At 43.5% G+C, this 15339-nt stretch overlaps 1 protein-coding gene across 2 annotated transcripts in view; it reads right to left on the bottom strand.

Annotated features, from left to right (window-relative positions):
* Positions 1–10771, bottom strand: part of TMEM117 (transmembrane protein 117) — a 199759-nt gene extending 188988 nt beyond the window's left edge. The window contains exons 1-2 of one of the 2 annotated variants that reach the window (XM_090137909.1): positions 10697–10771; positions 5226–5530 (exon numbers count right to left, since the gene is read on the bottom strand). In XM_090137909.1, the coding sequence (XP_089994035.1) occupies positions 5226–5502 (277 nt within the window). In that variant the 5' untranslated portion in view covers positions 5503–5530; positions 10697–10771. Of the gene's footprint in view, positions 1–5225; positions 5531–7168; positions 7331–10696 lie in introns of those variants that run through there. The other variant, XM_031589562.2, reaches the window with a different exon arrangement.
* Between the last annotated feature and the right edge of the window lie 4568 nt (positions 10772–15339).

Raw genomic sequence — 15339 nt, 5'->3', positions numbered from 1 at the left:
GGCACAACTGTTCAGATGGTTCCAAACAAACGAGAATGGGAAACAATCTGGCTGAAAAACAACCACGCAATAATCCTAGCACATCTTTTTTTCTCATTTAGTTCATCAGGCACTGCAAAAGCACTACACTACAGCAACACCACAGCCCAGATTTTACCTTAACATGACCCCTGGTATTTCAAGGTACTAATTAATCATGTATGTGCTCTTGTACAAATGTATCCTTTGTCAGTTAGCTGCATAACAGATTCACTTTTCTCCTATGTAGTACATTATCATCCTGACTAAATCCCATCTGCCTAATTTCCTCTTGCAATCTGCATACATTCACTGCTTCAGTTGCTAGACTCTTTTACCTCTCAGCGTAAAAACAGACACTGAAGAGTGTTTATAATAGGTTTGCAATATCTTTTAAAGCCTTTCAGATAAAATGTTTGACAAAAAGAGTTATGTTTTCAGACAACAGGTCCTCAGTGGGTGTTCTGTTTGAAGCTGTCTGTCGTGAAATTGGTCCCAGCATGGCACCACTGCCCATTAAAAAATTTGCAACGTTAGTGCATGCAATTCTCAGTGCAATTCCCATAATGACTGCTTTATTTATTCCTTCCCATGTCTACATAACTGAGATTATCATTTAATTCTAGGCAAACTGCATACCGCAATTATTTGTAGGAGAGAATCCATTAAATTCAACATTCTTTCAACTGCTCAGATTTGCTTGCAATATTATGCTGGCCCCCCTGTTTTAAGAAATACAGCTTTAGTTCTGTTTACCTTGTTTTCTATAATTTGTTATAGCATATTAAGCATTTAATTTCCATCCATTTTTTTTTAAGTGAACTTAAATATTTGGGCATACTCCTTAAGAACTGAATGAAATTAAATCTGTGTAATAACAGAGTTCAATTGGACTTTATAATCATTTAGAATCAGAAAAACAAGCAGGCACATACCTGCACATTTTTTTACTAATTATACTTTGAAAAACGGATTCAGTAAATCTGCAGCATGAGCTAAGCTTTATTACTCATGGAAATCAGTCAAAGCAAAAATGTTGAACTGAAAACAATTAAGACACTTTGTCCAATAATACTTTTTATTTATCTACGCTGCTAAAAATCTATATAAATCAAAAACCATTTTAGATTTACAAGATGTAATAGATATATACACATTGATGCAAAACACACAGCCTGAACTTAGAACCAAAAAGTCCCCCACTGAACTCAGAATTTGGGCCCGAGGCTTGAGTACAGAACAGCAATTGTACAAATGCTGAGAAGGTGCTGATTAAAACATTCACTTTCTACAAACTGAACACTGTGTTATTTTCCAGACAGTGCCTCCAAGCAATATGAAGAGATTATTCATGAATTTCTTTTAAGTAAGTATGTAAGATTTGAATGCATTTTCTGAATGCACACTGTCATCTAATGGGGTCAGTTTCTAAGCTTGTTCTGCTTTTAATAAAGCAAAAAATAAACCAATAAATCTCTAAGCAAGGGCAAAGAAGATACTTTTCTCCTCCCCAAGTAACTCACAGAGAATAAGAAATGACTAGGGTGTACATTTTTATTCCCCCAAACTTCCAATATTCATCTATGACCCCTCATTTTCCAGTGCAAAATAAAAAGCACAATGGAACACGACAGCTAACCAAACACAAGATATGCTTAGTGATGAATCAAAAGAATATAGTGGATAACAGCCAAAAGGCAATTTTAAAATTCCATTTGTTTTGATCACATGCCAAGAAAATATATAGAATGCATTAGATGAAGGCTGCTTTCTTTGGAAATCTTTATCACTGGAGATGTTTATTAAATGAAGTAAGTTGCTTTCTGACTGAAAAGCAAGAATGGAGAGTTCTAAGTCATGAGCAGTGTCTTGAAGTTGCCCAAAGAGGTTACTGTTCTAAGGTAGCAATGAGTATTACCAACTGAAAATACTTTGCCACACCCTTTAGTCATGATTTCCACTTTGCAACAGCATGGTTTACCCACTGCCTTATCTTTACGTACTCTCAGAATGTTTAAATAATGTTTAGGCTATCACCCTTCTCCTTCCGTTTTTAGGAACATAACATGCTTGAGCTTAATCCTATTATTTTTGTAGTTCACAACAGCCATGTTTATTAGATAGTCTGTTATAGATGGTAAACTATGTTACAATGCAGCTCTCGCAATGCAATTTTAGTCCAAATGCACATTCAGCAGCAAGAAATACAGAAGACAAGGGACAAAAGAGCAGGAAGGGCACATGGAAAGAAAATCCTTTACAGTCCTCTTCATCTAAAGTGAGATGTGCAGACTAATCCTTCTCAATTTCAATTTGCAGCACACACAGTGAGCCAAGATCTGACACAGGGAGATTGACTGGTGCTATTTGGTTTCCTGACAGCAGGAAAGTATGTGCAGGCTACAAGAAAACAACCAGTCCCAATTTCCTCTGCCAACAGAATTTAACAGAGAAATATAAATAAATATACAAGGACTAAAAAGAAAAAGAAAAAAAAAATGATGCCCAACAATTATACACACAAAAAAATAAAAAAGAAAAAACAGAACAGACAAAGAAAAATCCATATGAAAAGACAAATATTTTGCAATATCTATCTCTTTTCCTTTTGAAATAAGGAAATTAAAAGCAATAATGAACTGAACGTATGAAGTGCTTGAAGCTAGAAGATCCAGAAGGCGTACTCAGTGGGATTTGGACACAAAGTGGGATTTCTAGGCAGTAAAGACTTTAAAATATTGTCAAGTAACTGTCAAGACAGATTTCAGCATGGGCTATGCAAATCTTCTGAAGACCAAAAAGATACACTCAAGCTAAAAGCCTCCTCTGAAGCCCACATCATCATCACATCGACACTGTCACTCTCCACACATGCCAGTTTACAGCTGGCATGGCCATATCACACAGCACGCAGTCAGGCTGTCAGTCACACAGGCTGTCAGTCACACAGGCCACCATCTGCTCTCAGTACATCACAAGCAGCATCCCATGCACATGGCCACACTGCATGGGCGCCATCCCACAGCACCAGAGTCAACATGAGGCCGGGCTGCCATGGCCTCTGGCTATTTGGCTGCACCGTCCTTGGCATCAGCATTGGCACTCAAGTGATGGCAGAAGCAACTGGTTTTCCATGAGCACTGCTTGCCCAGGCTGGCTTGCTGCTCAGCTGCATCCATAGCAGTGCTGGCTCTAGGCAGGCCCAAAATCCACAGCTGGGTGGGACTGGGGCAGAGCCATGTTGGCTTAAACTGCTCTGAAACTGAGCTTGCAGCAGCTAGCCTGGATCAGATCGTATCTACACCCTTATCACTCCTCCAGACCACAACCATAAACATCCATAAGCCAGCACTGCATCACAGATAGGAATCTCTTGGCTGTTTGCTGCCTCCCAGCATTGAATCCTTCTTTGTGCTGCCACAAATATCTGTGGGATGAGACATGATCCCCACGGAAACAAAAGGTGGATACTGCAAATGTGCCTATGCTCCCAAACCTGTTTCTCTGAGCAACTGCAGAAGAGCACAAACATGCAGCAGACATGGAAGGTAGGGAAAGCTTTCTTCAGGCAGTAATGCTGACTCAAGCCACTTTAAAATTCACATTAAGCTATGTCCTCTCTGTGATACATGCTTACAGATCCAGAAGGAATTATCATAATAATCAACCTAGGCAGAATAGAACATATTCTGCAAAAGAAAATGTCACTTGTCTTGATGATACTCGAGCCTATTCCTTATTCCACTGATCATGTAGCCTTCCAATTACAGAAAAAAAAAAAAACCTGTTTCTTTGGCTATTTGCCACTTCCAAGCACTGGACCTTGCAATATATTTGCTGGACTGAAGGTTCTGTCCTTCAACTCAAATTTGAGCAAGTCACTCTCTAACCTTTCCTTTATCCTCTAAATCCTCTCGTTATAGGGCTCAATTTGTAATTTTGTCATCACTTTCATTACTTTCCCTAATTTTCTCCAAATGAACAAAATCACTCCTCAATTTTGGAAGGCAGAACTGAATCATTACAGCAGTGCTCAAAGCAGCGCCCAGAAACTACGGTAAAACACCCTCTCCATGGGGATGTTTGCCCTTACCACCACACTATGTTAAAATGTCCACCGAATAGCTATGAAGATGCTCAACCATTTTTCAGAATTCATGTTTGAAGCGAAGTCTCTTAGAGTTGTTTTTCTTATTTGTTCCTTGACATAATAGCTTTACGTTTGATTTATTGAAACAATACCAGTCCTCTTTTTATCTTAATAGAATGAGGCAGGCTGAGGAAATGGCCAATTACTCATGTGCTGTGAGGTGTTCAGTAACCATCCATCCTACAGCACAGGACTGGCCCACCCACTCCAGCAGCATCTCTCTGACATATCCAGAATCAAACACTTGCAGCTGGCAGACTGAAGTAACCTTTCCTGATTTCCACTTATCTCTAAAACTGGAACAGCCTCGAGCCTTCAGATGCAATGTTTTCTACATTTACTACATGATTCAGTTAAGACAATGATAGATATTTTTCTCTCTATACATGCCTACACCAAAGTTCTCTGTCTCAGAATTTAGTCTGAGGTCATTCCCTTCCCTTCAGCCATGCCATGGGCAGTATGCTTCCCTATTTAGTCACACCTCCTGCATAAAGACACTTGCTGTCATGTTTTTTTCCATTTCCTACCTTTCCATTTCATTAACTTGTTCTTGTACCAAGAAGTGGCAGGACAGCTCCTGTTTCTGCAGAGCTCCTGTTTTCATGCAGGATTTTCTTATCGCAAGTCTGCTAATACTAACCACTTCCCCACACTCCACTTATGGGACTTCTGACAAGACATTCAGTGTCAGTGTCTCAAGGAACAACGCCTTTTTGCTGAGATTGCTGAGAAAATCGTATAAGATTTAAAATTTGCTTTGAAGACAAAGTACTTTCTTAATATTTTAAATCACCCATCTCTCAATTATTTCAAACACGTCAGCTTTCTCTGTTTTCAGACCTTTTGTGACTGAAATTACTGTGAATTACATTCACATAAGCAGACATGGCATTAATTTCCACAGCAATGTAAGCTTTGATGTACCGAGCTCTACGCAGCTCTAAACATCTGAAACGATTAATAGCAAAGCTTACAAAATTGCAGTAAGTGGACAGTTTAAAGGCAAGTGACTGAGCCATCAGTAGGAGGTCTGTGTGCACATCGCAGAACTCACCAAAGAGGCGCTGGTGAAAGAGGAATTTCCCAGCGATCAGCCCTGTGAGAATGGCCAGCAGCCACAGCAGCACCTTCAGGCATCTCCAGCCGCCGCTCTCGGGGTACTTGTTGGTTACAAAGGAGAAGCAGTTCCCAACAACAATCACATTGGCTTCTGTCTGACTGTGAGACACCGGGTCCTCGGCAAATATTAAGAAGTTGAAGAAGATCACGAGGTAAGCCACAACTAAGCGAGACCACGGGTGCTGGAAGTAGTAGCGGAAGTCTTTATCCATCCTCAGGTACTTCAGAGCTGCTCTTTGTCTGTGTGTAAAGATACAAATGCACAACGTTACACATACCAAGAACATTTCTCAAGCATTTCTCTATTACCTCTTTAAGGGCACAGCTCAGCAGCAGGGCATGAAAACACGGCATGTGAGAACAAGGCAGGCTACAGGAAACTCAGTGTACCTTTTCACCCATGTTCCGCAATACACAACACATATTTCACAAATTCTGATGCTACACCTGGACTGAACCTTTCTCTTTATATGAGAATGGAACAAGTCAGTGAGCGCAGTGAAGGCTCCTACTGCCTCACCCCCTAGATGCTCACAGGCATCACCCCATCAGGAACTTTTACTTACATGAAGGAATGACATGATGGAAAAGTTCCTAGAGGTAATTCCTACAACCCAGGGAAGCCTATAGAAATCTCTCCATCAGCTTCAGGGAGCACACGAATAATTAAGCACATTTTCAAAACCAGGAAAGAAGAGTGCCTTGAGCACCATGTTCTACAAATATGAAAGCTGTATTTTGAAACTTGTCGACTTATGTAGAACAGCTGCAGAAAAATGCAGCGGGATATGGTAAACATTTCAGCTGTTTGTCATTTGATTTTTCTTTTACACACAACAAATTGGTTGTTTCATCCTGCTGAAACACTTTGTTTTCACAAAGATATAAGGCCTTTGTGCTGTGGAACACCACAATTATTCAAGGGGACTCAAAATGTAGGAAGGAAAAAAAAAAAAGGAATATCTAATAATATTGCTTGTTTGTTACAGCACGCTCCTTGAAGGATACAGTGTGCTCAAGTGAACAGTACAGATTTTTGCAAATGTCATCTACCCTGCAGGAAAAAATAATCAAACCCCAGTGCCAGCAAAAGGCCTAAATACAGCAGGCTGTTATCCATCCCTTCCTGGACTGTGGGTGAGTCTCACTTTGGAAACTTGCAAACAGCTCAGATTACAATGTCTATCCTTAGGTAGTTCCTTCAAAATGACCTAACTCTATAATCAGAAGTATTTCGGTGAAATTACAAGGAATTATGGGTTCATTAAAAACAGAAGAATGAAAGCTCTCTGCATGTTCAGATAGCATTTAGTAAACATCCAGAACTAACAGCATCACATAACACATACATTGCAGACTACAAAGCAAAAAACACAAGAGACAGCTAACAGTCGACAGAAGCAGGTGCCAGCCCTGTGACAACTTTATGAATGGGGCGATTTCAAGCAGGGGTCACCGGCCCAGCAGCATGAGGAGCAGCACTTTGTGGAGGTAAAATCACCTTTAGAACCATAGGGATGCCCCAAACTAGTTTACATTCTCCCATCTCCCCGTTCAGAAGAGCAAAGTTTCCCTATTTCCTCACGGGCATTCCTTCTTAAAGCCCGAGCGGGGCTGGAGATAAACAACTGGATGCGCTGACATTTCGGCAGCCCCGGGGTGCCGGCTTACAGCCGGCTGAAGCCGCGGCTCCAGCAACCACCCTCTGAAGCAGCAGCAGCGCTCCCGCTGCGCCGAGCCGGAGCCCGAGCCCGCTTGCCGCGCACCCCTCTCCCGCCGCAACCTGTTAGACGCCGCCGCGCTCCCCGCAGGCCGGGCAGCCCCGCCGCGTCCCCGCCGCGCCCCCAGGGGCCGTGGCCAAGCTCCCGCCTCACTCACCGCCGCCGGGGTCCGCGCCGCGCGCGCGGCTGCGGCGGCTCACTCTCGGCGGCTGGGCTCAGAGCGTCTCTCGGCGGCTCGGCTCGGCGCGGAGCGGCCGTCGGCGGCTCGGAACGGCTGTCAGCGGCTGGCGGCTCCCGCAGCAGCCCGCGGCCGCCTGGGCCCCCCCAGCCCCCGGGCGCTGACAGCGGCGCTGGCGCTGCCGCGGCGTCCCGCCCCCGGCCGCCGCGGGGAGGGAGCGGCTGCGGCGGGAGCGGCGGCGCGGCCCCTCCTCTCCGCCCCGTCCTCTCCCGGGGAGGTGGCGGCGGCGGCCCCGGCTGTGCCGCAGGCTTGGCGGCGGCGCTGCGGCAGGGTCCCGGCGGCCGTGCCCTGCGAAGGGCCGGGGCCGGGCGCGCGGGGAAGCGGCGGGGCTGCAGCAGGCGGAGGGTGAGTGACAGCGGGGCGACGATCAGCGCTGGCTTCAGCGGGAAGCGAATCAGCCGTAGGTGGGAAATGAGAGTCACGTCTCCGGTCTCCCGAGGTGAGGCAGAGCACGGGGCTGGCGGCGGCACTCCGGGAGGCTGAGGAAAAGCCTCCTGCAGGGCGATACCCACTGAGGTCACATCGCGGGGCCGTCACGAGGCCGCGGCAGGTCCCCGCGGTGCGGGCATCATCCGAGCTGTCGCTGTGTCGGGCCGATGCCTCCGTGCAGCCTGACAGCGTGTTGGCGCTGCGCTTCAGCCTTATTGTAGAGCGAAGCCTTTCCGCGCGGGTTTTGGTCCCTAGCGCCGGTTTGCTGGTATTGCTGACATCCCAGGAAAACATGTGCAGGATGCTCACAGCACTGCGTTATGGCAGGGGTTCAGTCGGCTCGATGCTTGAAGCTGCTAGATGCTGCCTCAGCGTTTCGTTAGGACTGTGAGAAGTCAGGTCACTGTATTGATGCAGGGAGCTGAAATACAGCATCGACCTTAAAACATGGATTCTATCGTATACGTGGGATTGCTCAATCCAGGGTACGAGAGGGAATGTGGCCGAGGTCTTCTGAGGCACGTGGAAGAGCCCTCAGGTGAGCTGTGCTGTGGAAGTGCAGCACAACCACAGGAGCACCAGCAGAACGCTTGTGAGTCCCTGCTGATTTGTTTGCAATAAATGTGACTGCTCTGAAGGTGTCTGGCACAGTAATGTTATCTTCCTCAGTGCAATAACCGATTAGGTCCTCATTTTTAAGGTAGAAAGATGCAACTTTCAATATATTCAACACCAGCCCCCTGCCCCCAAGCTATCTTTACAGTCAACAGACATGTAAAATATTCAGAGTGAAAAAAATCATCATGTGTGACTAGAGAGTGCTGAAACACAGCGTGCGGCACTGGTGGCTCATGCAACAGCTCTGTGTGCACTGCCACGCTCACAGGGCTCAGCCTCCTCCTGTTCCTGGATTTTGATGAGAATCCAAAGAGCAGGAGGCAGACAGATCACGCTCCATGCACCTACACACACACACACCAAAACAGCAAAAAAAAAAAAAAAAAAAGAAAGAAAGAAAGAAAAAAAGTGCTACTCAGCTTGCATGGAAACGCTACAGAGCGTTTCTCTGCATGTTCTTCAGACAGTAAAGCTGTGAGCAACTTTTTGAAGCCCGGACATAACTCAATCATGGGAAAAATCAGGTTCTTTTCTATTAAAGTAGCCAGCAATGTAACTATGCCATATACCTCCCCCATATTTCTTGCAATTGCTTTCCTTAGGGACACTATTTTTTATTTTTTTATACATATATTTCACTGATATATGCAGAGAAGAGCTGGCCCACTTCAGTTTCCCTAATCAAGCAATCTAATTGTTGTCAATAAAATATGTTCCTGAAGAGCAAGAATTAGCACATAGTTTAAGCAGGCTAATAGGGACCCATCCCTAGCAGCCAGGGACCAGCAACCTGTTCAACAACTCAGGAATGCTCACTGGGAGGCCAGCAGTGACAGGAGCCAGGTGTGCCTAAGGAGCAGGTGGAATCAGCACAATGAGTCTTCTGAAATGCTAGTTTTAGTGTTTGTGAATGAAACTTACCAGATCTCTTTCTACGAAGTAGTGCTCGTGTAAAGCCTATCTTTTTACGCTGTTTCCAGCAGAGATCCGTGAGTATTGAACTAACAGTACATATATTTTAGTGCAGTCTCAATTTCTGTGAAGTCATTTTTGCTCTCCCAGATGAGGATTGGCCTTCTGTATATCAGCCTGGAAGTGCTCGGCTCATTTCCAGGCTGCTGCCTCTGACAGCCCCAGCTGGCCCAGGACCACACTCCAAAACAGTGATGCTGTACTAACAGACAGGTTTCTCTGCTTTGCATTAATGCTGAAACAGAAGTGCTTTTTTTGTCAGTGGAAAGGCTGCAGGTCCAAACAAAAAAGATCAGTGTAATCACTCTGATCAAGAAAAAAATATTCAAAAATGCAATTTGTTATAAAACAACCTCTAGTTTTCTGTGTGAATCCAGGATTAAAGGGTAATTGAACAGATGGAAAAAATCATAGAATCATAAAGGTTGGAAATGACCACTGAGATCATCTAGTCCAACTATTGACCTATTCCCACCATGCCCACTATATCTGTTAGTACCACATCTAAACATTTCTTGAACAGGGACAGTGACACCACCACTTCCCTGGGCAGCCCATTCCAATGCCTCACCACTCTTTCTCAGAAGAAATGTTTCCTAATATCCAACCTGAACCTCCCATTACAGTTTCATCTGAGGAAGCTCTCTGGTATTCCAAATATCTATACATACACTGTGCTTAGCCACCTGATCCACAAAACTGAGGACTGCTTAACACCTGTGAAATTTCACAGCATGGCAGCAGAGCTGAGGCTGGAAGGCACATCTGGAGCTCCACTGGTCCAGACTCCTGATCAGAGTACGGGCAGTGAGAGCACATTCCCCAGGGCTGTGCCCAGATGGGCTTGGGGTTTCGTCAAGGTTAGAGACTCCACAGCCTTACTGGGCAACCTGTTTCAATGTTCAGCCACACTCATGGGGAAAAGTGCTTTTCATATGTTGAATGAAATGCTCCGTGTTTCTGTTTATGCCTACTGAATAGCACTGAGAAAAAGTCCAGCTTCATATTCTTTACCCCTCTTATAAGACTTTCATACACTTCAGTAAAGTGTTCTGTGCCCTCCGCAAGCCTCTCCTTCTCAAGGTTAAGCAGCCCCAGCTCTGTCCTCCCACTCCTTACCTCTGTGGCTGAACACATACCTCCTACTGCTTTGCTGTTTGGAAAAAGCACTTCATTCCCTCAGACCTCAAAACCTCATTAGTCAGGGACTGTGTTCCTAATGGATTTTTCTTCTATCCTGCTGTTGTGGGCTGACCCCAGCCAGAAGCTCAGCACCCACATTGCTGTGGGCTTGCTTCTCCCCACATCCTCCCCCAGAGGATAAGGGAGATAATAGGAAGAGCAGAACCAAAAAAAAACTCATGGGTAAACATAAAGGCAGTTTAGTAAGTGAAGAAAAAAAAAAAATGATGGCAGGCAATCACTCACCACATCCCAACTCCCGCCGACAGCCTGATGCCCAGGCAGCCTCTCAGTGACTGCAAGCTCAGAAGGCAGTCCCTGCCCTCACACCCCAGGCTTTATTGCTGAGCATGACGTTAGAAGGTATGGGACATCCCTTTGGTCTGTCTGGGTCAGCTGTCCTGGCTGCATCCCCTCCCAGCACCTTGCCTACTCAGCCTGCTTGCTGGGGTGGGAGTAGGGCAGAGAGCACTGCTCAGCTGCAGCCAAAACAGTGATGTGTTATCAGCAGTGCCTTAGCCAGAGCCCCACAGAGGCTGCTATGAAGGACCTTAACTCCATCCCAGTCAGCCCCAGTGCACCTGCATCCATGGAGTAAAAGATTTCCCCCTTTGAAACTCCTCTGTTATGGTTATGGAAGCCAGTCTCAGCAATGCCACTGTGCTATATCGGCTTCCTCAACGCCTTCTCACTGTCCAAAAGAAGAGATGGAAAAAAAAAAAAAAGGAGAAAAACAGGAGAAGCTGACAAAAGTTGGTATATAATTAAAGAGTTAAATATAAGAACCTGGACAAAAAGACAAAAATACGTACTTCGTTGAAAGTAAGAATGTTAACTCAGAGACAAGGACATTGCAAATACTACTAGTACGTTGCTACTAGATGTAAAAAAAAATAGAATTGCCTAAAAGAATGTACAAAAGCAGAAGTATTCAATCAATATTTCTATTGTATATTTAGTAAACATAAGCTGTGCTTTCATATTATATTACATTGAAATACTTCCCTTTAAATCAATAATATAAAAGGACAGTAAAGATCAGCAGAATATATTAAACAGTTATTTTTAAAATGGCAGGTCAAAGAGCTTTTAGAAAAATACATGAAAGTGGAGTTAGGCAGCAATATTAATTATTAAAATTGATTCCTAACAATTTCTGAAATGCTAAGGAAATTTCAGAGAAATAGAAGAAAGTTAATACTGTAACAATATTTGAAGGGTAAATAGGATGACCTACTTAATTACAGGCTCATCAGGCTGACAGCAAGCATGGGCAAAATTATGGGAAAGGCAGGTTCAGAACTCAATTGCAGAAAGGAATGAAAGGGAGAAGAACCAGAATTGCCAAATGCCAGGCAGTGGGGCAGGCTGTGCAGCCGTGCAGTCCCTGCCTGCACCATGTGAGTCAGAATATTTCCCAGATTTTGGCCTAACCAGTGACTCTATTTTTGCACTAACAGCCACCAATAAAATGAGCTGGCAGGAAATATCTTTGAAAAACTGTTCTGATGTCATTTCAGAGATGCAGCTTTTTTTTTTTTTAAGTACTTACGTAGAAATCTACTTGAAATCTTACGCGATTGGATCCCCATTGACGTTCCAATGAAAGAGCTAGATGGACACAAAATCAGCATTATATGCAATGCACACGTGTACCAATAGGCTTTCATTTATGCTACATATTTATGAGTCTATTTAATATTTTAATCAGTGAAACAAGAGAGAGATTGCAAAACACCAAAGATGAGGGAAACTAAAACTAATGGCAGAGACACCTCTGATGGTAAAACTCTAGGCTCTTCAGTTTGTTGGGTACAATCTAAAATATTTCAAAACAAATGTAAATGAGAATAGGAACAAATTATACATGCTGTTTTTATACGACAAGAAAGAAAAAAAATAGATATGGATTTTAACAAATATAAATGATGCTGTGGCTAAAAATGGTAGGACACTTTCGGGATGTGAGAAACTAATGTGTAGTTTTTGATCCTTACCAATAAACTTTTACTTTACAAGGAGGAAGTTAAGGGATGATTTTATCATTGTTGATAGATTAAGTCATAAAAACAAAATATGAGTAGTATGTGATACATAGATCTGATTTTGCAGTACTGATGGAACTTGGACAAGAAGATGTAGAATTGTGTGACCTTTTACATATGGTGAAGTAGAACTCCAGTCCTGCTGTCAAATGATAAAAGGCTTACCAAGAATAAAGCAGAAGCTGTACTGGAAGTTTTGGAGGTGATAGTCAGATAATAAACAAAACTTACCATTAGCTGAAGTACTTACTTCTGTTCATCCAGACCAAATTTACTCTTAGTAAGCAGAATTCTACTTCAAATAATCATATTGATGTAAAATAGATAGGCAACACACACCTCGCCTAGATAAAATCACTGAAGTAGCTAGTGAGGTGAACTTACATCACTAATTAAGTACCTTTTGCATCTGCTCATCATATGGATGCTTTCAGCTAGGTGTGATTTCTGTATTAGGCAAAGAAAAGAATAATCAGTGTGCAGCTACATTAATAATTGTATATACAGAGTCAGAGAAAACCAAAATTAGGAAAAAGCTCAATCTGAGTTCAGACTTCCATGAATACTGCTTAACCACAACAAACAAGCCTACTGTAATGGTAGAAGAAGGTGTCAGAAAGGTGGGGTTCAAGGAGGAAAAGTTCAGAAAAACAGGAACTGGTAACAGAGGAAGTTATTCAATGCAATACAAGGAGCCTGAGCACTGATCTGAGGTGAGGGAACAGAAACACAGCTGGAGCAGGGAACACTGATGAAGCACTGGCTGATGAGGCTGGGAGTTCCAACAGAGCTTCTAGCAGACCTGACACTGCAGCAATATGACACAGAGGCAAATATGTACCAACAAAGCAGATAGATACAGGTGTCTCAGGACCATAGGATCATAGAGTATCATGAGTTGGAAGAAACCCAACAAGGATCATTGAATCCAATACCCAGCTTCACACAGGAACACCCAAAATTCAAACCCTATGCATGAGACCACTGTCCAAAAACTAACTGAATTCTGGCAGCTCGAGGCCATGACCACTGACTTGGGAGTCTGTTCCCGGGCCCAGATACCCTCTCAGCAAATAATCTTTCCCTAACCCCCTCCCCCGGCACAGCTCCATGCCGTTCCCTCGGGCCCTGTCGCTGTCACACAGAGCAGAGCTCAGCGCTGCCCCTCCGCTCCCTGTGAGGAGCTGCAGCCGCCATCAGGCCTCCCCTCAGCTCCTCTGCTCTGGGCTGAGCAAACCCAGGGACCTCAGCTGCTCCTCTTACACCTTGCCCTCTAAACCCTTCACCATATTTGTAGCCCTACTTTAGACTTCTCCAGGCAGTGAATCAAACCGTAGGAATATTGAGTTCTGTTTGCTGATGACTGCTGTGATTGTCCGAATGGCATCACTTAGTGATTCATAATAATTTCACTGAAAATAATCAAATACACCAACATTAGACATGAGATAGCTAATCACTGTCTGAAGATAGTTGATAAGAAAATCACATGTACCCTGCTATGCCTAGAGAGGGATTTCTTTGGTGACAGATCTTCAGCTCTGAATAAGCAATGAGAAGACCAAGCTTTGTGACCTTTCTTTAAAACTTGTTCTCATCATATATAGGGATATGCAGTATCTCTTATGCAAATAGACTTTCTCAATAGCCAAAGAATATCCTGTGACAAATGGTTGCTATTTTGAGCGCACGCTAATGCACTGTGAAAAAAACATAGTTATGCCAAAAAAAAAATCCAAAAAAAAGCACCAACCTTACAATGAGAAATGTAATAATTTATTTAACAGTTGGAAATCCATTGAAAATGAACAGACACTTTGAGTAAGTGCTCAAGAGAACAAGTAAGAATGGACAGCGCAGTCAAAATGTCATTTGTTTAGTGAACTTCCTTTCATCTGTAAGACCAGCAGTGAGGGCACTCTAGAATCCTTTGGAGCTAAAATGAATTACTGGAGACCTTCCATTTATGCTGAAACATAGCCTATACCTGGTTTGAATGTATACTGAAGGGTTTTTTCTACTTCAGCACTAACAGAGCAGGCTTCAGTGCTAGAAGTGAACTATGCTACTCTCCAGGTTTCACTGCAGGTCTTTCTCCCATCCTCCCTCTGCATTTCTGTCTACTTAAACAGTACAGAATAATGATCTATGGTGCACATTTTTTTCTCACATTTCTCAGAATACTTTCTACAAACAAGTAGCAATAAGATCCCTAACTGGCTTCATGGAGTCCTTTTGGGATAAAATCTGCATTTAATGGACATTTTTATGCTATTTTTTTTTCATAATAATTTAGAGATAGAAACAGGGTGTCACTTGTGAGTGAGCTGGGAGAAAGACCTGCCTTTCCTCTCCCACAGGTGGGGTTCCATGGGTTCGAAGCATCCTTTGTCCCAGGTCCTCCCGTTCTTTCACCTCAGTTTTGAAATATCTCAGAGAGTCACAGCTGTCATCATGATGCCACCATCAAAAAGTAGATTCATCTAACAGCAATTTGAACCTTTTCTTAATTCCTAAAGAAAACTGCATAAACTATAAAGCAGCAAAGAGAAGTATGCCATGAGCCAGCAAAAGGGAATGTGAGATTAGATCTCATGTGTCCACAGCTATATAAGCCATGAAGAATCAGGCAGGAACATGACATCTCAGGAACAACTGGTAAAGTGGCAGAGAAAATATACAGCAAAAGACTGAAATTTTCAAATATTTATACCCCCAGTTACAAGCTAAACAGCCTAAGCAGGGTACAGATACTGCTGGACTCTCTAAGAGAGGAAGTGACTTAAGAACATTGTGTCTTCAACACAGAGTGCAAACAATGCCTTGGCCAGAGTTGCTTTTGCT

Source organism: Phasianus colchicus, chromosome 1 (genome assembly GCF_987193195.1).
Source record: "Phasianus colchicus chromosome 1, bPhaCol1.hap1.1, whole genome shotgun sequence".
NCBI lineage: Eukaryota > Metazoa > Chordata > Aves > Galliformes > Phasianidae > Phasianus > Phasianus colchicus.
This window is presented reverse-complemented; position numbering and strand designations above follow the sequence as displayed.